A 23,470-nucleotide genomic window follows, 5' to 3' on the forward strand; every position below is an offset into this window, starting at 1 on the left:
AGGGGGGTTGGGACTGGATGATCTTTAAGGTCCCTTCCAATCCAAACCATTCTATGACTCTATGACTGTGTGGTGTTTGGCTGAGTTAAACCAAGACAGCAAACATTAGGGCACCTAATAGGTCTTCTCTGTCGGTTGCTGCCATGACCAGATTTCAGCACAACACCTACATCCTGCAAAGTTTTTTTCCATCAGACCAGTCCCACCAAACCCATCTTCAGTAAAAAACATGACCCCAAGCAAAGGTGCCAAGCTCCAACCTTTGCTAACACCAGAGCAGAAGTTCACCATGCAGCTCTACACGGCTCTTGCAATGTGATGCTGCGGGACAAGCTTACACGGGAGCGTGAATTCTGCATACAAATTAATTACCTTGCAGTGGAAAGATGTCACAACACTAAATCAACGTGCTGTAACACACGTCTTGGAGCAAAGCTGTACCATTGTAAAACAAAACTGTGGCACAATACCGGCTGCAAACATCGTTGGCAGAGGCTGGGCTACAACAAGTCGTTACAAATTGCCATGTAGTCATTAAACACTATTGCCTTTATACTGTCAAATAATATTGTTCCGTGGTGCTGCGATCTTGGGAGAACCACGGCGAGCTGCTGCTCTTCGTTAGAGCAGTAAACAGTTTATATTCCCTAACAAACCGGGGTTTAAAATAACTATTTCTTTTTACAAGTTCTACTTCCCAAGTAGCTGACTATAAATAACTAGTTCTCTTGGGGACAGTAACAACCCCTGGGGAGAGTTTTTCTTGCTGCTCCTAAGGCAGTTCCCATACGATGGCAGCAGAGGGCTGCAGCTGCTTTAAAGGACTTTTTCCCCAATAAGTTATTTTTTTCCCCAAAGACAGCTGTTTGGTTGTGGTTTGGTTGTTTGTTGTTTTTTTTTTTTTTCCTCCTGGAACTTCATTGAAGGAAGAACTTTCCTTAATGAAACTGAAATAGAAACAAAACAAAAACCAACCCTAAATATAATGATATGGCATCGTCTGATAACTGCTGCTTCAGTTAATGACAAGGAGAATGGGGATGCCATGACGATGCAAGCATGATTGCAATATTTTTGCTGGAAAGGGTGAATTAGAAAGGTGTACAAATAAAATCCAAGGCATTTTTGTGTAGTTTGCCTGTACAGCTGAGCAACACCAGCTAGGTAGAACCTAAAGACTTATGTTGTCACTTTCTTTTTCCAGCTGGGAGATAGCTAGCAGCATCTGGCTGAATTTCTCCTCCTGCAATTGCATTCTGCTTCTGTAAATCCTTCAGGAATTGTGTCACACACAGAAAGGTGTCATTCTCCTCATCCCCATCATTTTACAGGTTTGTACCTCTGTGTTCCGCCACAAAAGAGTTGCCTTTCAGGAATGGTAGAATATAGAATTTCAGACTGATGGACTTGTTCATTTATGCCAATATCGATGTTTCTAGTAGTTACCAGATCCTGTTGCTTGGGGAAAGAATATCAGAAACAGGGTATATATATACAATATCCTTTTTTCTGGTACAGCTTTGTGGAACCTGACAGTGGTTTGAGGGTTTCCTGAGTCTGAAGCTACATCCCGTGTTTAATATGCAGTGGTGAACCTACATAAATATGTCTAACTACATAACGATTGGCATAATTAATGATAGCAACAGTGACAGCGAGTTCTGCAATTTAATTGCATTGTGTGGTAAAAGTATTATCTTGTGTTTGTTTTAAATTGGTTGAATGAGTCACAGTTGGGTTGTTTTTTTTTTTCATTTGAGGCTCTGTAATCTAGTCAATGTTTGTAAACTGTTTTGAGATGACGGGATGAAAGCTAATAAGGCAAAAAGTACAATTGAGTTGTTATAAACGATGGTGATGGTTCTGCTGGAGTGCTAACTGCTTATTCTATGCATGAGTGGCCTTGTCTTGTGTACCTAATTTATCTTTACCCTGCCTACGCCGAACGTGTGAGCAACTTTATGTAACTCTGGTAAAAATACCCGTTGTGTCTCTGGTGCTCTGCTACCGTCAGTGGCAGAGACAGTGGCAACATCTAAATGATGAGACCGGGATCACGATGGAGTCAGCTTTTCAAATATCTACGGTTTAGATGGCAGAGAATCATTAGTGAGATTTTTCCAGAGGCACCTCAAATCCATAGGAAGTCAGGAGGTAGCCGTGAACACTCCGTGTTTAAGCGTGTCATTAAATTTCTCTGCAAGGCCTAAGTCTTTTGTGCTATAAAACCAGAACAGTTTTCAGACATTATTTAATTTATCACATGCATGATTTTCAGGAAAAACTTATTTTTCTGTTCTTCTCTATTGAAATGTACAACTAGGTGCAAATGGGAAATAAGAGTGGTTAGATAGGGATAGCCGAACAGAAAAGTGAGGAAGCTTTTGTGCTTCAGGGTGGGGAAGTGGAGAAGCCCCTGGAGATCCCTTCCAGCCCAGATGGTTGCAGGGTCAGGGAAGGGGCTCTGCAGTCTCTAATGCCTGGACAAATTACAGCTGGTTTCGCAAGGGAAGGTTTGTGTCTCGCTCCCCTTGTCCTGCTACAAGTGAGACTTTTGCATTTTCAACTCTGGGAGCGGGAGGCGTGTGCCAAGCCAAGTGTGTTCAGCCTCCTAAAACTGGCCTTATATATTCCTTCTTTAAGGTATTTTTTATTTTTATTTTAGAATATGCTTTCTTCATGTCTTCAGCTATTCCCTACCACCCCGAGGGCTAGATGTAAATAAATAGAAAGCTCTTGAGCAACAGGCAGAAAGCTGCCATTCTTCTGAGGTTTCTCAAATTGAGCCGGGGCGTTAAAAGAAAACACCAAATGTGGTGGGAGGCAAAGGAGAACGCTGGAAAAATTGCACCACTAGGACCAGCACTAATAAGAACAGCATCTAAGTGTTATAAACATTACAAAATGGAAATAATAATACTAATATACCGCAGAAGAAAGACATAACGCTTCCAAGTTGCGTGTCGCTTCATAATCTTAGGCAGTAAAATTTCTTCAGAACTTACTCTGTTTAAATCAAATTTTTCCTCATTTGCCAAATGTTTATTCCCTCTCGAGATTTCATCGAAACTCTGTAATGTTATTAAGGAGTTTAGACGCAGCCTTTCATTTGTACTTGAAGAAAACAGTTTAAGGTTTGTTACAAAACGATAAAAGCACACGATTAGTGGGGGATTGTTGACTCATCCAGCACAGGATCTGCTGTGCATCGTGCAAGGAGACGGAGCAAATTAAGACATTGGTTTGTATCATCCTTCTTAATGAATTCTCCGGATAAAATCACTGTGCCCTCCTTGGCTGGCATTTCTATTTAAGGACCATTATCAGAGTGTGGAAGCGCTGATGAATGGCACAGGGATAAGAAGGAGCAGGAATTTCTGTACCCAATGTCCTGGCCCAGACTTCAGAAACAGTTTGACCTGCTGAGAAGCTGATGGGAATTTTGATAAACCAGAATCCACTTTTCTTATTATTTTGCTTGGGGAACTGTGCAGTGATATGGATGAGATGCAGCTGGAGGAATTATTTAAAATAAATAAAAAAAAAAAGATAATGGAAAATTTAAGAAAAAATAGGTAAACAGAGGAAAAATTAAGAAGGAATCAATTAATACATTCCATCCACTGAAGGATGAAGGTTAATCCACGGCCTGGCTGCTCTGATCCTCACTGCAGTTCTGTGATGCTGCATTGTCTATGTCCTCACTGCAATATCAGACCGAAGTGGCATCCTGTTGAAACACAGGACTGCAGGACACCATGGCAGGGGCTTTGCCATCACACAGAATTTCCAGGTGTTCTCATTCCTCTTTAAGATCCAAAGTGTCTTGTTTTGGGGCATGGGAGGCAGAAGCAGATTTAATGCCAGGATTTGCCATTTTCTCCTTGCCTCTTCCACCTCATTTTGGACAGTGATGATACCAAATAACAATGCTCTGTCCTGGGGAGGAAGCGGGTGGATGAGATGGGTACAAAGGTAAGACAGTGCAGGTTTGTGCCCTGGGTATGTCCATCCTTCATCAGATATTAAAAGTTTACCTCACATTAGTGTCATTCCTCTGCAGTTGCCAAAGCCTAGCTAAGGATCTGGCCTCTAGTTTTTCCAATTTGCTCCTTCCTTATAAATATTCCTTATTTTTTTTCCTGTCTTCAATTTTTTTCCATCTTCCAGTTTTACAGAGAAATAGAGACCAGCCCCAAAAAAAAGTGGATTACTAAGAATTCATTAGCATCTCAAATCCAGTTCCTCTGGTTTTCTGAAGAGCTGAGCAGACCTGTCAGAGCGGAACCGGTGCTCTTCCTTTCTGCTTCTTTTTAAGATGCAATGTTCAGCCCTAAACAGATGGGAACCTGTCAGCACAACATGGAGATAATTACCCGTTTGAGCCATGGGAAGCTTCAGAACAGATAGGAACTTACTGCAGCCAATACCACTCTGCTTTATGATTTTATCAGTTTTCTCAGGCCGAGCATATTGGTAAGCCCTATTATTCCTTTGAAGAAACACCAGGAAAAACCTTGTTTCCATAGGGATGTAAAATTCTCTTCAAATTTGCAGGGCAGCTCTGGAAAAGCCACGGTGGCTGTCCTGTCTGGGGAGGGAAAATAATCCAGCCTGCACCAGAGGGATGGAAATATCAAGAAAGTGCAATAATGAGGGATAACATAACAGCATAAATGTTAAATAAATGATCCTGGTGGTTACTTCCAGCTTCTGCTTCGTGTTGAGCAGTCCCACCTTCCCAGAGCCAGAGCTTGTGGCACAGGATGGTTTTTTTGGGGAGATTCACATACATACTTGTGTGTCTCTGGTGCTGTCAGACACCTCCAGGCATCACTTACTTGCTTGGCCAACAGCAGGAGCTATGGTAGATCTTCATCTCTTTGTGGACAGTCAGGCACGTTGAGTTATCCCCACCTCCATCAGTGAGCGGTGAGGGAAAGGGTGAAGGAGTTTAAAAAAAAAAAATTCTCCCTCTGTTTTTTGTTATTATTCTGTAGGTTTGTAGGCTGGCAGAGTTAAAAACCCTTCTGCAGCAAAGTGGAGTCATGGAAATAACCCTCAAGAGCAGGCACCGGGAAGCCAGGAGGTATTTGCATGTGGCTTGTCACAGAGCACGAAACCTGCTATTATTCTTAAAAGAAAAGCAACCCTGCTCTTTTCAGTACTTAAAAATAAGAAACAAAAAGAGAGAGAGAACAAATATATAGGACTCTCTTTTTTATTTATCACAGCAATCTTGAAACTTTATTAGTGATGTATTTAATGCCAAGGAAAAGGGGCTTTACATGCATTCTGCCAGCATTTTTGTCAGCTTTTAAAAAAAGTAACAAACCCACCTGTCAATTTCCATAACTTTAGTCCAAACTGAGGAGAAGACCAGTAAAATTTAGCTCATTTGTCCTGAGAAAAAGGAAAATTGCTGCTTGATCTGACCTACTTGCTAAACAATCAGGATTTGTTGTGTAAAAAGGAAAAAGAAAAGAAAAATAAACCTCAGCCTTTGGAAAATTGACAGTGTGTGAATTGGGTTCACAGGTTTTTCCTCATCCTTTTTTAATAAGAAAATTGTGGGAGGAGATGAAGGTTATTGCAGAGATCCTCTCGTGGTAGCTGAATGGAAAGGTGCAGGTGTTCTCTGCTTCCTTAGATCCAGCCTGTTAGTCGAGTCTTTTTGGGAGCTGTGCTGATAATTATTGCTCTGTAGGATGCCACCCTCTAATCTTCCCCTCTCTGCTCTTTGGGAGAGTAGCACGGAGCTTAAGACAGTAATTGGTGGTGGCAGAAACATCACTTGAGCTGTTTGAAACCCGGCTGGCAGGAGTGTGCCAGCGTGCAGGGCAGAAAGTGCATCTGCAGGGGTTGGTGGTGGCACCGTCGCTGCCGTTTTCACATCACCTTTGGGTCAGCCCATTTGTAATTCAGGCTGATGAAGGGATGAAAAGGAAAAGAATTGTGCTGTAAGTTTTCTATGGAACTACCTACCTGAAATCCTGATAGCCCTCACTGCTGCAGCCACCAGCTGAATTTTGTCCTGGGGAAAGCAGCCGGCAGGTTCATCCGCAGATGGTGCAGATGTTGGAGGCAGCGGTTGGCTCTTTGTGGAGCCCCTGTGACAAGGAGGCAGATCCAGTCTCCTGGGAGATGTGGATGAGCAGCTGCTAAGGCAAATAGCTGGTGTGTCAGATGGAGAAGGGTATGTTTGAAAATATATTTCCCTTTGCTGAATGTAACAACAAAATAATCTGTTTCTCACATCCATGGGCTAGAAATGTATTTAATGCAAACTAATACAATTGTCTCAGGAGGATGATGAGAGTGCTGCTGCCCCCCACCCCAGACGTGGGGAGGGTGAGTGAGCTTTATGTATTCCAGTCAGGTTGACTCCAGCAGCACCCGTTCCTCATCCCTAAAGCTGACTCGAGAAGACTTCTGAATTCTTTTTGTGAGCATAAGAGATGGGAAATACCAGCTTCTGGGATGGACAGGTGTGTGATGCCCACAGTCACCTGAGCAAGTAATTCCACCCCACCTTGAAAACACCTTTCCCCTGAGCATCGGTAAGTGTCTTCCAAATATTAGCAAATTTACAATTTATTTGTGAAAAAGGAAGTTATTCCCATCCTTCCTTTCTAGGTGAGGCAACCTAAGGCATGAAGACATTTGATATACAAACAGGCGAGGACTTCAGGAGCCCTAATTCCCTCCTCCCAGTCGTAACCAAAGCTTAATTCCACAGCTCTTGTAAAATGCAGATTCAGAGCCGTGGATTTATTTGAGATTTTTATTCCACCACCCACAGGCCCTTTCGTAGCAATCTGCTCCTTCTGTGCTTTCAGTGCTATTAATTATGGTTCAGCATGCTGTTGTACCTGAGGTTGCAGTTGCATTTCCAGGGTATAAGTCCTTATTTATTTGTATAATGGCTAATTTTTTTTCCCTATTTCTGTGATGTTTTTTTAGTATAAAAACTACTTGTTCAGGAGAGCTGATGGTTTTGCATATTTGGGTATTATAAAGTATTTGCTTTTGTGTGTGTGTGTGTGTGTGTGTATATATATATATATAAAAAAAGGAGAATATATATATATATTCTAATTATATATCTGCTACATCTCTGCTCAGAAAAATAGAACAAGGCACTGGGACAGCAGAATTATTTTACCATGTTTGAATTCACTTATATGTGTTTCTATTTTGTTAGCACAGTTTCTCCTAACCTGGAAGAGCCTCCTGGGGAAAAGGGGATGAACAAGGAGCAAGGAGCTTGGGATGGTGAGAGGGAAAATGAGAAGCAGCAGATATATTACTTCTTTTTCCAATACTGCAACATGGTTGTAGCCATTGAACGGAGGTACAAAAAATGGTGATGTTCACTTCAGAAGGGCAGCAGGGATAAAGTTGTGCTTAGAAAATGATGCATTTAGCTCTTTGAGCAGGATCCAGGCTGAGAACAGTACATGTAGATGCTATGAAACAGCCCCAGGATGGGGAATTCACAATTTAAATAGCCACAGGCAAAACATGGTGTTATTGTTCACGTATTACAGCTGAGCAGCTGTACCAGGAGCTTCAGTGACTATTGGAGACTTGAATCTCCTGAACCACAACCCAGCACCTGAACTACAGTTCCCTCCTGCTGCTGTGAATGTCCTTCTAGCTTGGTACATCCAGGTATGTCCTTCTAGGCACGTCCCTAACGAGTCCCACACTCTCCTCTCACAGGCAATGTGAAGCAGGACTGAATTGCTCCAATTTCTGCTGCTTTGGCTGTTTCTATACATCAGTTTGCAAGGTAAGTGCAGGGAAAGGGTTACGGGTAAGTCCTTGTCCTGGCTGTGCCCTGCTCAAGGTGTAGCACACACAGAAGCAGTGCTATCAAAGCTCCCATGGGAATTAATCTATTGATAGCCATAGTTAATTACAAGATGAGCTTTTTCCTGCGGTTCATCACCTCATTTCAGTTCCTACATCATCCCCATTTGTTTGTACTTTTAACGTACAATCGTGAAAGAAGCCTCAATCTGGAGGTGCTACCCAGAGGTCTCCAATAATGACCTTTAAAGTGATTTACATTTTGAAAGAATTTGGTGCTAGTGTAGAGATAAAACACTAAACCTGACTACTGTCAAAAAGTCAAATGGAAGCAGCAAACTTCATTGTTCAAGCTGAGAAGCCTAAAAAAAAAAATCTAAATAAGCTGAGCAGAATACAATTAGAAGACAATTACAGTCTTGATTGAAACTGAATTATATTAGATTTTTATCCTAGATATGTCCTGGGAACACCTCCTGATATGATGTGTTATTACTAAGCCAGAAAAGGATGTATTTAAAAAAAAAAAATCCTTGTATTCTTATAGTGTCAATTAAAAGAATATGAGATTAAAATCATTCCCATCCTGCTTAGAAGTTCACATAACATGACCAATAATCCTTTCCATGTTTTATTTTGAAAACAAAGCAGTCCAAAAGGAAGATATATATTTTTTTTTAATATTAAGACTGTATTCCATGCAGATAATCCATAGTAAATACATTGCATTAAAAGACAGTTAAAGTGCCTTTAGTCCCCCCAAATAGTCCAACTGTGCTGTAAATTCAAGTATGTGGAAAGTAGGCCTTTAGTTATTAAGAGAATATTTTCTAATCTGGGTCCTGCTCCTGTTGATGTAAAAAATGGGGGGGGGGGGGGGGTTAGCCCCCAACTTTTGAAGGAGCAGAACCAACCTCACGCTGGTCTCTGATAAACCCTGTGCTGTGTTTTCCCAACTGCTGAACGCAGACGAGGGGACGAGGAGCGGATGGACGATGGCATTTTCCACCTGATGCCTGAATGCTCAGCACTTGCCACAGACTGCCAGGGCACGGTCAGACAAACGAGGAGCCAGAGCCACTGGTTTGTGTTTTGCATTCCTCTTTTAACCAGCTGAGCAAGGGACTGAGCACAGCTAACAGCCCCAGCCCCATTTATAGCTATAAAATATACATGTCACTATACAGGTAGGATATACGGTCTGCTTTGAAGCAAGCCCAAATGCTGGGTTCATCAGAAACCAGAGGAAAAACCTCAGGATGGGGCTAGAGAAGCCACATGATTAAAAGCAAAATTAAATTCTCTTTATGTCATAGTTGCCATCATCACTTTCTTGCTTCAACACTCGAGACTAGCAAGATTAACCAGCATCTTGAAGTCGGAGTTACACAGGTAGGAAAGGAGGATTGATCCTGATGTGTTTGACGTGGTGCAGCCAGCATTATACTTGAGTCCAGACTCTCCTCTTCAACATTAGAGCAGTACTTGTTGATAGTAAAGACATTTTTCTCTTTCTTCTAGGCACTGGCACCAGTACCGTTGGGCTTTCTGGAATTTAATAGATATCTTTTCTTCCACTACAAAGCCATGTGCAAAGAACATTCAGAAAGAAAATTGCTCCCTGCTGACTTGTGAGCTTCCCAGATGTGAATTTCAAGTGCCCAGAGCTAGACCTCATGTCAAAAGGTAAGATAGAATATTTATTTAATTTTCTCTTCCTTGAGACTCAGCATCTCAGTGCTTTGCTACTCCAGCCTGAGCATGGGGAGATGCTGGTTGAATCCAAACCTCCAGCTCAGAGCACACACATGACTAAGGGCAGTAACTTCCTCTACTCTACCACAAGGTCTTAGAGATGATGAATTGGAGCTGTTAACATTCTACCTGACCATACCCCAAACCATATTCCTCAGTAGAGGGTAGAGCAAACATCTGTTGCACAGCTACAGAATACAGAACAGCCTGGTTTGTTTTGTTTCTTTCCTTAAAGTTGTTTTTTTTTTTTTTCTTAAAAAAGCTCCTTTTTTACTCCATGCACTCAGAACTTGGCATCTCCCCTGAAGTGCAGGTATTTTATGTATCTCAAACGTTTCTGTGCTATGGCACTTGGATGTTGTTATTCTCCAGCTGAGTGATCTTCTTCCGAATCCTTCAGAGATCCTGGCTGCAGTAACCAGCAGTGATTTATACAGCTCAACTACACTCTATTTAAAGTCTGTTTTCTTTTAAATTTCCAGCATTTCAGAATTGTTGGATGTTACTTTGCATTTCTAGGGGTTGTCAGGGACGAGGAGCACCCAAAATCTTGCTGTTATTGTGTATGCATGTTCAGAAAAACAGTAAAAACAAGGCCATGATTTGAAAAGAGTTAGATCTAGAGAAAATTCCTTACCAGCTCATAACCATTTCAAAGGAGATCAGATCCTGGGTACAAACTAGATGACAGCATCCCTTTGAATTCCTTCTACTTCAGGGAAACAGGGGAAAAAAACAACCTTCTAGTTGAAAGCTTTATTTGGGAATCAAGTTTATCCTCAAAATATGTCTAAAGAGAGACTGTCTGGGCCATAACAACTTGGCACAACTCAGTCTGACTTACCCTGTTTGAGCATTTTGGTGCCTTTATGCCATAATAAGATGCAGCAAAAGTCTCCCTAGTGGCTATGTATGAGAAAGTATAATCTCGGGTCTAAATGCCACAAAGCATCCATATTTATCTTTAATGGCTATATAAATTCAGCAGAGGAGAAGGAAAACATTAATTAGACAGACCCTGCCTTTGGCAGTAATCACCACCAGTGACAGCTGAACCAGCCAGTGGATAAAATATGCACCAAACATGATTATCAGAATAAATAACTGAGGAGCCAGAGAAAATTAAAAAAGGAAAAAAAGCCCCATACAACCAACACCTTTTTTTGGTGGGAGAAAGAAAACTTAACCTTACACTGGACCTTGGAGTCTCTCCTTTATTTTTTTATACAAGCTTTCCTCAGTTTAGGGCCCAATCCTGCAGCTGGTGTCTGTGGAAGTAGGGTAGAGTATTTCTGCAGATTAGTCTTGAATTCTGATTGCAAAGAAGGAGTAGAAAACCCTGAGAGGTCTGGTGTTGAAGCCCTTAGGTAGTGTCAGAGTCTGGAATCATGATTATATGTATAAATCTGGACCAGGGGCCTATCACAGACATAATAAAATAAACAAATACAAAAAAAACTCCACTGATTTGAGTGGGCTCTAAAAACTATGATGTTATCAAAGTGATTTTTAGATATTTTTTTTTTCAATGGTCTTAAGGCATCTATGCCTTCAATCTTTATTTATGTGAAATGTCCATGAATAAGCTTGGATTTCTGGCAGGATTCAGCCTGTGGGAGGACACTGCTAGTGCTCCATCCCCATCCTCTGCCATCACAACCTACTCTGTTCCTGTTGGATTAGTGGCCAAGCCACGAGGATCTATTCTGAAGGACTCTCAGATTTTGATTTTTATTTTTCACACTGTCTTCTCTGGGGTAAGGGTCATAGTTAGTAATTTAGCAAACTAATTAGATGCCAAAAAAATGCATCAGAGCCATTGGCTCACAAACATCCCAAAGGTAAATCCCCCACAGGGTTCTGCCCTTAAAATAGATCAGGTTTCCCCTTCTCTGGAGCTGGGGGTGGAAGCTGTTGCTTTGAAAGGAGAGGAGGGCAGGGAGTTGAAGCCACAGTGGTGGAAGACCAACTGCAGGATGAAAAGGCAAGGGCACAAGGCTTCTCAACCATGAGGACAAAATTAAATGTCACCCACCTCAAAAGAAGGTGAGGGGGAGAGCGGAGAAAGGGACAGAGCTGATGGAGAGGGGATGGCAGAGGGGAGGTGAGCTCTGCAGAGCCAACCTGACCTCTCCTGGGCCACCAGCAGCACCAACCCCCAACCACCCAGCCCTGGATGGGGAAGAGGCAACGAGCCCGACTTCCCTGAGTGCAGACAGAGCCAGCACACAGCAAAAATCAACTATTTTGCTGCCCCAGAGCCTGTTGCTTGAGGCAACCACCTATTTCCCCTGTACCGAGATGTGCCCCCACCTTTGCTGCCCCTGCTAAGACAGAGGTGGAGGAGGGAAGAGCTCAGCTGCACATGGGGGGGTAAAAACCCAACCACAAACCAAAAAACCCCACACCAACCCCAAACTTTGCACTTTTTTTTTTCTACCACCACATCCAGAGCTTCGGTGCCAGGCTGTGAGCAGAGTCCAATGTCACAACCCCCTGCTGCTGCTGTGGGCTCTGCTGTCCCCTCAGGAATCCAGGCGAGTCCCAGCCTCACTCGTTTCAAATGCTCCATTGGGTCTTTTTTCCTCTACTTGCTGGTTTGTTTTTTTTTCCAAGAGGGGAAAGACTTTGCAATAGAATAACAGAAGACTCCAACACTTGAGACATGGGAGGTTTCAGATGCAAAGGGAGAAGCGTTCAGCACTGTTCTGCTTCGACAAAGCCTTCCTTCTCCTGGCTGGCCGCCTCCACCTCTGAGTACGTCGCATGGTTGGTGTGATTTCGGAATTTCATGGCAGGCCAGCGATGTGGCCTTCGCTGTGGACAGAAACAAAGACCCATCAGAAGCTATGACAGAGCCTGTCACGCCAAGCCTGCAGGGAAATGGGCAGCTCGGTCCTGAAACAAAAACAACGTTGTCTGGGTGAAAGTTTGACTTTTTTTTATGAATAAAAGTAAGTTTTTTAAAAAAAAATTGCTTTATGCTTAAAAGAGTTCCTTACAGTGCACTGATCTCACTGAGCTGACCCACTAATAAGGTTAAAATGGGGAGTGGGGAGGAAATGGAAATTTTAAGTGGAATCTCACATCAGCCTCAGAACAAGGGTGGCCTGTGCAGCCACCAAACTTCCCGTGCGACCACATCCACATCAGCTCTGGGTCTCCTCTATCAGCAAAACAGGGATGACTGCATCACCCCTTCTCAGCTGGGTGCAGATAAATGCATGAAACATTGCCAAGTGCTCGGGTACTCCACTAGTAGAGGCCACATAGATCAATTCTCTGAAGCCTGTCTCTGCAAACAGGACAGATGGAGGAAAGACAAGTGCTCTAGGAAAAAGCCAGCGAGCGCTACGGAAAGGCTGAGGGCTAAGTGTTGCTCACTCCCTCCACAGCAGCTCCTACGCCAGGATTCAGCCCACTCCTGACTGCCTCAGGATCCTACACCACGCGGTCTTCTGGCTTTTAACAGCAGATGGAGATTGTTGGACCCCCTTGTCTTTCCGAGAATTAAAATCTTCCATTTAGAGCATTCACACCACCACTCACACAGTCGCTGATGGCACAATATCTATCAGTAAAGGCTGACAATTTTAGTCAACAAAATCCAGCTGGGCAATTCAAAAAGGCAGTGATCTCAATTATGTCACAGCTCCAACCGAGCCCTCCAACCAGGCTGAGTGTCAACTGCTCATGCAAGCAGGAGGAAGGGTCTAACATTGCATGGGGGGGAAATAAAAGGCAATGTGTGAGAGGGAGCATGTGAACAGGAGCAAAATAAAACAGTGTGGGAGGGAGAGAGCCTAAGTTTAAAACATCATCAGGTGGAGGTTGGGAGATCAGCTGTGACTGTAGGACTGTGAAAAGAAACTCAGCTATGAACTCTATCAAAGTTCCTCTCGCCTCTTCTCTTTGCTCCTTGTTCTTCTCTAGAAGGTTTGGATTGGTGTTGATAACAGAGGAAGACAAAACTGGCCAGAGAGAAGGTTCTCCACTCACCTCAATGAAGAACAGGGCAGCGTTGGAGGTGGGGTGGCTGTTGATGTAAATCCCAGCAAGGATAATAGCTGCAATGAGCAACACGGCCAGCACGATCCCCACGATGGTACCTGTGTGAATCGGGGCACCTGCTTTCTTGGAAGGAAGGCTGCTTCCCATACCTGCAAAAAAAAAAAAGATTCAGTTGAGTTTTGAACTGTGCTGAGACCTCAGTAAAAGAAAGAATAGAAAAGAAAAGCGAGGCAAGACCTTTCAGAGCTCTGCACGGACGACTGAGCAGCTCAACCTGCTGCTGCCGGGCTCAACAAGAGAGGGGAGATGCACCAAGAGTTGTCCAAGCACCAGCATCCCTTTCAGATGACAGCAGGGACTGGTTTCAAAGAAGATTGAACCACCACCACCATACAGTGACCCCCCCCTCCAATCCATATTCTTTATCTATTGGCTGCTCACGCCGATAGAAAGCCATTAGCCATATGCTGAGCGGGGTCCTCAGCGTGTCTTACCCACAGCCTCCAGCTTGCCCTTGTCCTCAGCTATGAATATGCACTGGCACAGAGCCACCAAGGGTATGGGACATATATTAACAGTGACATTACCAGCCATTTGGGGAGCAATTTGGCTGAAACTGGGAAGATTGTACATTTCAAAGGCCCCATGCCTGCAAAGGAATTGATCCTGCACCCAGTTTAGCCAGTTTAACTTCCCTGAGCTGCTTTTGGGTAAGAGGCACAGGCTCCATGTGTGCATACGACCACGGTGCAAACCTGACATCAGGCAAAGAGAGCTGGATCCTTCCCATTCTCTGGAATTAGTAAGAAAGAACATTACAGCAACACCTCCGTTCCCTGCCCTTGGGGCTGCTGAATAAACTTGGACTGAGAAAGGATTCACAGGAATAGAGATGAAAAAGGCAGAGCTGGGCTAAGGACACTGTTTAAAGCCGGGTTTTGGCACAGCTGGGGAAATTCAAAAGGAAAAAGGACTTTGTGTCTGTGCAAAAACTGCGAAGAAAGGGAATTAGATGGCAAGAGAAAACTCATCCTCTTCGTTTGCACAGCAGGACTAAGTGGGAACAGCAAAAGAGCAGCAGGGTAAAACAGATCCACCCCGACTCTCACTTTTCACTACCTGAAACGGTATCAATCAGGGTAAGGACAATAGGAGCCTGGTCTTGATGACACCCCTCCAATCTCAGTGTCACCCATCCACGCTGCTGCCTGATCACAGCTCCCCAGCACACTCAATTTCAGTGTAACATGTTTCCACTCAGAACGACTGTGAGCAGGCAAAGAGAAGATGAAGGGCTTACCTTCGCTCCCTGCATACTGATTGAGCTTCGTATCATCTGAAAGAAGAAAAACAAAGGCAAAAAAAATAAAGTTAGGAGCCTTCTGTGATATTCTGTATGCTCCCCACCCGCTTTCATCCCCCTGTAACAGGGCCACTGACAGAACTCATCTCTTTGCACAGCGTTTACGTGGCCAGTGAGAGTTTTAAACCTCTGAGGTTGGTGGAAGAGGAAACAAAAAACCTAGAAAACAACAATAGTGAAAGCAGGTAGCTGATGGCTTGTTGCTTTCCTTCACAAAGGTGCCACCTGGAGCACGAATATCTGAGGAAACTGCTCGTTAAATAAATATTGTCAGTGCACAAGGCAGAACATTAAATGAATATTGGATGGGGCTCCAGCCCTCGTGGGTGTCTGTGTTGTTGCAGCAACAGGTTGGTCACACACCCCAAATAAATCAATGGGATGTGACGCTGTAGATGTCTTCCATGGGGGGGCCCAAAATCCAATTCCCTTCTTCACCTCATTCTGGAAGGACCAGGAGGTATTCTACAGCACTTCACATCTTGACCTTCACCCCCTTCATGAGTCCAGCTGAAATCCTGATGCAGAATTCTTGGCTTGGCTTTGCCAGTTGCAGCGTGGACACGCGAACAGCGAGTCGGACGCGTCCACAAACATCTCTGTGAGCAGAGCCAGGAGCTGGGCTGGCTGGGGAGGATGCAGAGGGCTGGGTCCCCTCCTTGGCTTTCCTTCTTCCTTCGCTGTGCTTCTCCAGATAAAGTTCGCTGCCTGATGCAGCTGGCTGTTTGTTTCCTTCCAAGATTACAAATTAACTTCATGCTTGACTATGTCACAGAAAAAAACCTCTTGTTCTTTTTCCAAGAACTGGCAATGAGTTGGAAAATAATCTCAGTGGAGGTGTTACACTCCCCCCGCTTCCCTTAATTGCTCCTTTCAAAGTCAACTCTGTCAACCAGGCTCTCCTTTCCCCCCCCCAACTCCTTCCCATTGCTGAAGGACAATTACTAACGTTCCTTTCTATTTATTCTAATTAGCAGTTTGCGTTAGGGACTATTAAGCAGCAAAATTGAAGTGATACCTGCCACTAGGATCCGAGGAGCCAGCCCTGTGTTAATAGGATTATCAAGCTTTAGAACATGGGTGTCTCAAGGGAAACTTGAGTCTTTATGTGGAGCTTTCCTATGCTGGAATGAACATTCCCAAGCAGAGGGCAATCACAAGCCCAGGCTGTATTATTGCCACTCAGAGAGCACTGGTAGCCCCAAGTCACCAGCTTGGACCGAGCACGTTAAAAGCACGAGCCTCTCTATACAATATTAACTCGTTATGGTGCTGGGGTGTCTGGTCACCAGGGACTAGTTGCTTGTTGACCTTCACAAATGCATCAAAAGGCTGTGACATGCCTGTAAAACTCTTCCCAACGGATGGTTTCACCTCCCCCTTTACCCCATTGCTCTGAGTCTCACCTCTCAGGCTGCTCCTCCTTCTCCTTTCACCACCTCCTGTTCCCACCCCTCACCCTCGTGCTTCAAAAATGGGTTTGTTACTCTATTTATTCAGACACGAATTGGCTTTATGAGCCATTGGAGTGAAAGACCTCTCCAGAGAGAAGCATCAAGGATGGGGTGTCCCTGCCACAGCCGCTCACCCCACCAGCTCCTACCTTCTGTAGTGAGGCTGTCAATGAAGAGTGAGGACGTGGAGGTGGGGACATCCTCATCCAGCGGTGAGGAAGAGCTGTCGGGAGGTGTTGAATAGTGGTCACCTTCTGCTAAATCCTCACAGGTCTTCTCATCTGACTGGAAAGAAAATGAAGAACAGCCACTTTTCCTCCAGCAAGAGTGCCAGGGAGCTGGTGGTGAGGACTGTGCCTCCCAGGCTTAGGGCTGATGAGCCCTTGGGGTTCAAACACTGGAGTGGAAGAGAGGGACATGGGCCAGAAGTGCCAGAAATATGAAGGAAGCGTGACCTGGAGGTTGGAGAAGAGGAGGAAAAGTTTAGGAACCACTTAAAAGTAGGACAAATGACAATGATAGGGCAAGGTCCTACAGTCTGACCTTCTTGCATCACTGAGTGACTTTACATAGGCCCTGTGACCTCCTTTCCCTTCTCGGTTAACAGGGAACACAGCTGAGTTTTCAGTGGCAAAAAAAAACCAACCCAACCAACAACCAAAACAAAACAAAAAAACCTCAAAACTAAAAAAAAAAACCCCAAAGCAGAAACAGATGTTTTGTTAGAGCTGATCTTTCTGAGACAAAGAAACTAGTTCATCCAAAGTGGAGATAATTGTGCTAACAAGGACAAAAAAAAAATATCACAAGGGCTAATTTCTTCATGATTGAGAGTGAGTAAGAGTCATGCTTCAGAAGGTGAGGAAAAAAATATCCCAGTGAACTCAAACTGCCCCGTTTGGTGACTTATGGAGGTCTCTGCACCTTTACTGAACACCCAGCACCCACCAGCACAGAAACAAAGACACCAGCCAGGCAGATGCTGAATTAGATGGACCATCATTTAACTGTTCCCATAGAGACATCCTCTGTGAAGTGGATCCGTGGTCCTGCTGTAATGGGATGTCTAACGGGATGTTCAGTCTGTTCCAGAGCAACAAGGGTCAAGTAGAACTGACAGTAAATTTTTTGAGCTGGGATATAGCCAGCATTTTTTCTGTAGTTCAGCATCATTCCTAGCAGAGGACCTACAAGAAGTGATTCTTCTCTCAGTCTCACCTTCAGGCCACAGCCGTAGGACAGCCACTCCTCACGGTACCGGTCAAAGCCACTGGAACATCTGCAGAGAGAAGCAGTAATAACCTGCAGCAGATGAATTCCTGAGAGACACAGCAACAATAGTGCTCATCTGTCCCCTCTATGTGGGTGGCTTTGCTAACAGCTTCTGAGCTACCTAAGAGTCCCAAAAACGCTGCCCTGATGTGTGCAGATATTTGGACAAATAAATATCTGAGGACTGGAAAGATTATGTACAAGTTGATCTCCAAAATCATGGGGTTTCCAGTACAGCTGTGCTGGAAGGACCCAAATGTTCCTCTTCACAGAGGAGGAAAAGGGTCAACACTGCTCCTCCAGGGGAAATGGAGAAGCAGAGAAATAGGAAAAATATATAGACTGAGTTTGAATTTCCATTCCCTGGACTCTGTGCCAGCACAAGGCCCTGATCTCCACGAGGGTTGTTGTTTTTTTTTCCAGCAACATCTGCACAGGAAAAACACATTAAAAAAAATTATAAACGGCATCAGGAAAACACCAGCGAGAGAAATCTCTACAGAAACAGAGGGAATGAAACAGCACTCTGACCTTTGGAAAGTCTCTGGGGACCACCACAATATGAATCAGGGGTTCAGCTCATACAAGCACTAATTTACCCAACCAGTAAAACAGAAGAAGCCACAAAGAACTTCAGGTCCTGCTGAGTCACCGAGATCTTTGCTTAAAGTACAGTTCCTGTAACAATTATGGGCTCAACAAAGGCAAAAACACAATCTCCACTGTCCAGAAAAGAGCTAAGAGGACTCTGGGGTTAAATCACTCAGCTGGACTCATGATCTAAAAGTTCAAACCATGGGAGTCACCCTACCAACCTCCTTGGGAAAGAGCATGTTGGCTTTGCTACACCAACCTGGTTGAAAGTCAACCAGGCAGCAGTAGGCTTGTGCTAGCCCCTAAGTTCTGCCACACTTGCCACTTGTACTTTCCATTTGGAACCTAAACTCTTCAGACCCGAGCTGCTGATACACCGTTAGGGCTGCAGGGAGGATGGCTTGTAGCCAACACATCAAGAAGTCACCAGACTAGAAGTGATAAGAACAAACATCATCAACAACGACTTGGATTTTGAATGATCGGGTTTGCAAACATCATGAATTTGGAATAAGCTGAATGACAAAGTCCTGGAAGCCTGAGGTTTCAGCCCAAACAAAATCCTAAGCTGCTCTATCCCAGGCTTGGGTTTTGCTCCCAAAGCCACATCTGGTTTCACGCATCTCTTTCAGCTGTAAGGACAAAATATCCTCTGATCCAACCCCACTGCTGAGCAACTGTTGTTAAAAACTGATGTTCCCCTGGCTGGGGTTGTGTTCCAGCCCACTGAAAGGCTGTGAATCAACACTGAGTTATAGAGTCACTCTGCTGATGTCTCAGGATCTTCCCCTGTCCCAGCTGCCCTGCTCACACCTTCCTGAAATCACTGCCTGGCAGGAGAAGGTGCAGGTCTGGAGCATGGTGAGAAAAGGGCTCCAGAAAGGAGGACTGAAGGTGCCCTGGGAGCGATGCTGGGGTGAGCTCTTGCAGGAGGTGGCTGGGGAAGGGGCGACCATCGGGGGTTCCCAAAGCACGGCTGTCCCCGTGCCGTGCCTGAGGATCTGTGTTATTAGGTCCTGTCCCCTGCCACTAGCTCCAAATAAATATTTCAGCAAAATCTCATTAAACTCTCTCACATTCCTTATCGTGCTGCTTCAGATGAAGGAGAGCACGGAGAGGGACTGCTGCAGGGCTGGGACTGCTGCAGGGTCAGCCCCGTCCCCCAGGATCTTCCATTTACCCCTCAAAAAGACCACAAGTGCCCCTCACCCTTGCTGTGGCTTGTCCCCAACAAGGAGGGCTTGTCCCCTTTAGCTCAGGGGATGATGAGCATCCCCAGCTCTCTGACCAACCTGGCATCCTTCAGACTGGAGCATCCTCCCTGCCCTGAAATCACAGCCTGGAGCAGGGTAAAAGTTTCCCCCACATTTAATTTCACTGACAAAAATGTGAATTTTACTTCTGGTCTCAACTTGTTCCCACTGCTGCAGCAAAACATCAGGACCAAAAACCCCAGCCTTGGGAAATATCTCCTTTCAATGGCTTGTAACTGGAGATCAGCCCAAAGCTTTACCATGGCTGTGAGACTATGAGAGCAGCACCCTGACTCAACCAAAAAGCAACAACAAAAAACAACCAAACAAACAAAAAACCCACCAAAACCCCAAACAAAACCAAAAAACCCAAACAAACAAAGAAGAAAAATAAACAAAAAAGGGAAAACAATAATAGAAAAGCAGCAACACTGACACGGGCACCAAAGCTAGAGCTGCACTTGCTCTCCCAGCTATAGGAACCTTAGTGAGAGAAGAGGTGGGAAGGAAACTCATCCCAGCTACCTCTGCAGGACATGACACCAGCTGCAGTTGAAGGTCAGCTCCGAGGTCACACACATTTCACAGCTCTGATGCTGGAGACAAGCTGTAAAAGAGAGAGGAGAGATGTACCAGTGATACCCCAGCACCTGCACGGGCACAGGGGAGCATCTGCTGAAAGCTGGAGGTGTGAGTGGAACCAGAGCATCAACAGAGTCTCTAACCCAACCTCTCTCTGCCGTGGACCTGCAAGACAAGGCTGTGCCTTGCTAGCAGGAGGACTGACTCCCAGTCCATCTGTAAACATCTTCCCATTCTGCCTAGCTGGGAATTAAAACACATCTGAGATGGGTGCCATTTCTCATTGTCCAGAAGGTGTTTCTCAGAAGAAAGGAAGCAACACAAACAGTTCAACCCTCTGTTGCTATCTCCATACTAAGTAATCCTGCGAGAGTATCTCCACACTGGAGAGGACAAGCTGCTTGGAAAGAACCATCATTTGCTTGTCACCCTGTCTAGAAAAGATGGTCAAGAGGGTTTGTCTGCAAAAAAAACCCAAACAAGATCATCCAGTTCCAACCCCCCTGCTGTGGACAGGGTTGCCAACTACTACATCGGGCTGCCCATGGCTCCATCCAACCTGGCCCTGAATGCCTCCAGGGATGGGGCACCCACAACGAAGGTAGAACAGCAGAGGTTCACATTCTGCATCAGTGCCCAGGACCCTGAAAGGCAGCAGCACCCCCATCCCACCTGGGATGTCAGCTCAGCTCCATCCTGACCCAGATGTTCCATCACTTCTCCATCCACACTCTTCTGGTGGGCTCCAGTCCTGATCTCCTCCACTTTCCCATCCAGAGCTTTTCCTGCGCTCCCTGCCATGTGGAGGCAGCGAGCAAGTAAGGACCTCTGGAGAGGACACAGAGGCTAACCCAGTTCATCCACTTCTGACCTGAATAAGGCTAAAAATTAAACCCCCAGAAGAAAAAGTGGAGTCTAATTCTCTCTAGTTCTGCAGCTTCTCCAAACATACTGCTTCAAAAAGAAATTCCTTCGCTGAAAGGGTTGTCAAGCACTGGCCAAGCTGCCCAGGAAAGGGCTGGAGTCACCATCCCCAGAGGGATTTAAAAGCCATGTAGATGTGGCACTCAGGGACATGGTTTAATGTCACCAGGATGATCCAAGGGCTGGAGCACCTCTCCTATGAGGACAGGCTGAGAGAGTTGGGGCTGTTCAGCCTGGAGAAGAGAAGGCTCTGGGGAGACCTTCTAGCCGCCTTCCAGTACCTGAAGGGGCTACAAGAAAGCTGGGGAAGGACTTTTCATAAGGGCAGTTAACGACAAAACAAGGGGAAATGGGTTTAAACTGAAAGAGGGGAGGTTTAGATGAGATATTAGGAAGAAGTTCTTCACTGTGAGGGTGGTCAGACACTGGAACAGGTTGCCCAGAGAAGCTGTGGCTGCTCCTCCCTGGAAGTGTTGAAGGCCAGGCTGGATGAGGCTTTGAGCAACCTGGTCTAGTGGAAGGTGTCCCTGCTGCTGGCAGGGGGGTTGGGACTGGATGATCTTTAAGGTCCCTTCCAACCCAAACCATTCTATGATTCGATGATTAATGGTGGGCTTGGCTGTGTTGGGTTTAAGGTTGGACTCAATGACCTTAAAGGTCTTTTCCAACCAAAATGATTTTATGATTCTAACTGCTGAGGAAAAACAAAACAGCGAGTCTTAAGGAGAAAAATAAATAAATAAATAAATTATTGCAGAATGGTTATTTCTGATCTGCTCTGCAGTCACCCTGCCTGCTGTTCAAATTGTCATAAAACACCCCAGGGAGACCGTTTAAACACACAACCTTGGTGTCTTCGCAACAGATTTACTCTCCTCTCTGTATTTATGGACTACGTGGCAACTTTCCCTCGTGCATCTGCATCCTTGGATCCGAACACTAAAAATGTACGTATTGAACAGGAGCCCTAAGAAATTTCATCCGAGTGTGGAGGCGTAGAAAATGTCTTGTAGACAGACCTGAAGTGAACCAGTGTCCAGCAAAATTATCTACAGCTTCTGGAGCAAAGAAGAAGAGTTTGAGAAGAAGAAACCAGTTTAAGTGGCTGGACAGGTGGGAAGAGCTGTCAGTGCAGGAAATAAGGAATCAAAGTACCAGGGTGAGAGGGGATCTACTGGTGAGCAACAAGAGCCATCAGCTCAGCTGCTCATGAGGAAGGTGATGGTAGAGCAGCACGGAGCAGAGCTTGGGACCACGGATGGAGCAGAGCTTGGGACCATGGATGGAGCAGAGCTTGGGACCACGGATGGAGCAGAGCTTGGGATCATGGCACATCACTGCCAGGGACATCAGGGCTGGCCCCACTGCTCTGTCACTTGGGGAGCTCTGATCAAAGCAGGGACAGTGTAATTCCCTGCACATCCCACTTTTATCTGCTTCTCCCACCCCAGCTGAGCTTTGCTGCATCCCAGGCGCTCGTCTCACACGCGCTTGGGAGCTGCTGTTGGCTGAGGCTGATTCTGAGCTGATAAATCCAGACAGGGCTGTACAGATGAGATGTTCAGTGACAGCCACGCACAGACCTTCTCATAAAGACAGAATAACTGGTGGACACCAGGGTAGGGTGAGCTGTCCCCTGGCCAACAGCACCACAGCAGGATCCCAACCATTGGGTGATGGATGGGCAACCACACACCCTGCCAGCACCCACTGAACCTGCCTCCTCCAGCCTTGGCCTCCCCCTTTGGCTGGAAACAGGAGGTTGTTGGATGAAACCACAGGAGGGAAACATGCTCCAGGGCACCACACCAGCCTGTCTGACTTACTGGGCAGTGGGGTGAACTCCACAGCTGACATGTTGGTGATCTTGCTGGTGTCCAGCTCCACACGATGATATTCGTAGATGGTCCGACGACGGGACTCTGAAACACGGAGCTTTGGCTTTAGACTGGGCACAAACCCACCCTGCACACCCATCCTGCCAAGGGGTTCATCCCATCCATGAATCCCAGTGTGTGGGGAAAACTTGTGGGGCTGCTGGTGACTCCCAGCTGAAAGGCAAAGGTGGACCCAGGTTTTGGGGTCCTTCCAGTGGGACAGGACAGTGTATGGAGGCTGGCAGGCGTCAGGAGAAGCAACGCAGGAGGTGCTGGCGGGGAGGAGGGATGTCAGGGCACAAATCTCCTCTTCTGTGTTTTGTGAGGAGGAGCTTGGAGCTCTCTGTCCCCTTCTCCCCAACCAGAGACTCTCGGGATGGACGTGGTCCAGTCCTGCATCGCTCTCAACAAACACGAAGCTGCACAACACATTGCTCGTGGGTGACTCACGGGGCTGCGAGCCTCCCCCGTGCACCACGCTCACCCGGAGCTCTGCAGCGCTCCCCGGGATCCTGCTCTGCAGCTTCCTACCCCAAAAACCTCCTCCTTCCCCCCAAAACCCTCCTCCTT

General features: G+C 45.6%; 1 protein-coding gene across 1 annotated transcript; it reads right to left on the bottom strand.

The window, feature by feature from the left end:
• Positions 1 to 12,267: 12,267 nt before the first annotated feature.
• LOC104528335 (plexin domain-containing protein 1) lies at positions 12,268 to 23,000 on the bottom strand. Its single transcript, XM_010172309.1, has 7 exons — positions 22,850 to 23,000; positions 20,043 to 20,124; positions 17,617 to 17,677; positions 16,548 to 16,683; positions 14,882 to 14,917; positions 13,570 to 13,730; positions 12,268 to 12,387 (listed from the first exon to the last, which is right to left on the bottom strand). The coding sequence occupies exons 1-7, from the start codon at positions 22,998 to 23,000 to the stop codon at positions 12,268 to 12,270; spliced, it is 747 nt and encodes a 248-aa protein (XP_010170611.1).
• Positions 23,001 to 23,470: the final 470 nt, after the last annotated feature.

Source organism: Antrostomus carolinensis, unplaced genomic scaffold (genome assembly GCF_000700745.2).
Source record: "Antrostomus carolinensis isolate BGI_N321 unplaced genomic scaffold, ASM70074v2 scaffold27107, whole genome shotgun sequence".
Classification (NCBI taxonomy): domain Eukaryota; kingdom Metazoa; phylum Chordata; class Aves; order Caprimulgiformes; family Caprimulgidae; genus Antrostomus; species Antrostomus carolinensis.